General features: G+C 56.7%; 1 protein-coding gene across 1 annotated transcript in view; it reads right to left on the bottom strand.

Moving 5' to 3' along the window:
• The window catches only part of UROS (uroporphyrinogen III synthase), a 21,920-nt gene extending 20,770 nt beyond the window's left edge, over nt 1-1,150 (bottom strand). The window contains exons 1-2 of the mRNA XM_019654189.1: nt 1,145-1,150; nt 876-1,007 (exon numbers count right to left, since the gene is read on the bottom strand). Coding sequence (XP_019509734.1) covers nt 876-1,007; nt 1,145-1,150 — 138 coding nt within the window. The remainder of the gene's footprint in view (nt 1-875; nt 1,008-1,144) is intronic.
• Between the last annotated feature and the right edge of the window lie 319 nt (nt 1,151-1,469).

Genomic DNA, 1,469 nt, shown 5'->3' with positions numbered 1-1,469 from the left:
TTCTTTCCAGGGCACACAAAGCAAGCAACTATTTTGGGATTAAAAAGTAGCAGCTGGTGGCTGTTGGAAGCAGGGACTCTTGTGGCCACAGGTCTCTGCTCGGCCCTACCATGTCCCCGCCGTGGTTCGAGGCTCTGAAGGACAGATCCCCACGTTCTCAAAGGACATGTTAGTGATGCTTTCAAATACCAGGACCCAATCTCTCACAGGAGTTTCTAAATAGTTCTCAGCAGTGACACCTGCAATCTCCCTCAGGGAGACTAGGTGTGGACTATTTATTGAGGGTGGGGGACAAGTTCAAGTGCTACGAGGTAGAGGGGACAGGGGTTCTCATAATTAGTTACCTTGGGGGGGGGGCGCCTCTCTGAGGTGACATTTGAATGACAATAACAGTGAGGAGAAGGAAAGGAGATGACATCAGAGTTGAGATCCGAGTGACAATGGCATAAGGAGAAACGTTCCCGTGTCAGAAAGGGGCCCTGGTCTCCCCAGGAAAGAAGGGTCTGCAGGGCTTGAGTGGAAGGCACAAGGTGGACTTTGGATTCCATGAGAAACAGGGATTCGCTGAAAGGTTCAAGGCGGGAGTGGCAGCGATGGGACTTATGCTTTGGAAAGACCTGGGCTTCTGTGGCAAGGACGGCCATCGCAGTCGATTAGGCAGTGGCGGTAGTTTAGGGGTTTGGCAGTAGAGAGGGGCTAAGAAGTGGCTGGCTCTGGAATGCATACTGCAGACAGAGTTAACTACTAATGTAATTCTGCGTGAAACCCCCTGTCCACAGCCAGCTTTGTAATGGTTCGGATCGAGATGAAAATCAGTGCCTTTCTTCTTTGAATCCCACCGTGTCTTCGTCGGTACCGGGGGCGGTGACACCTACCTCGCCGGCTTGAGGAGGCCTGAAAGGTCTAGGAGCTGGGGCCGTGCCGGTTCGGCGCCGGGCACTGGGAAGCCACCCAGAGGGGCGGTATCCTGCGATGCCAACCAGGAGGCTTTGAGGAAGCGGGAGCGACTAGCGGGGGGCGGCCCCCTCACCCCGTGGCCTGAGCTGCAATGGCTACGGCCTACTCGTGGACTTCGGGGACCAACACCGCTAACCCGGGTCGTGGGATCCCATCTCGCTCACAGCTGGTGCTCGCGCATGCGCACCGACATCCAGGCGCGATGGATCGAACCACAGCGCGCGAAGGGGAGCGGGAGTCTTGGAGGAGGAAAGGAAAGCTGCAGGAAGGAAGAAAAGACCAAGATAGGACTCCAAAGTGGACTTGACTCTGAGGGATCACGGTCATGGAATCTAGCAGAGGCACTGGCGTTGTCGCCGATTCAGCACCGAGGCTCTCTGGTCCCTAACACCCTCGACTTGTGTGGGTGAGTCCGGAAGGGCAGGAGACCGGAAGTTGCGCAGGCGCAGTGAGGCCAGAAACATGGCGTCCAGGCCCAAGCGGCGTGCGGTGGGCAGTGGAGCTTCGCAGCC

The sequence above is a fragment of the Hipposideros armiger genome, unplaced genomic scaffold (genome assembly GCF_001890085.2).
Source record: "Hipposideros armiger isolate ML-2016 unplaced genomic scaffold, ASM189008v1 scaffold_216, whole genome shotgun sequence".
Lineage (NCBI taxonomy): Eukaryota > Metazoa > Chordata > Mammalia > Chiroptera > Hipposideridae > Hipposideros > Hipposideros armiger.
Note: the sequence above shows the minus strand (reverse complement) of the source record. Positions and strands in the feature narration are given on the sequence as shown.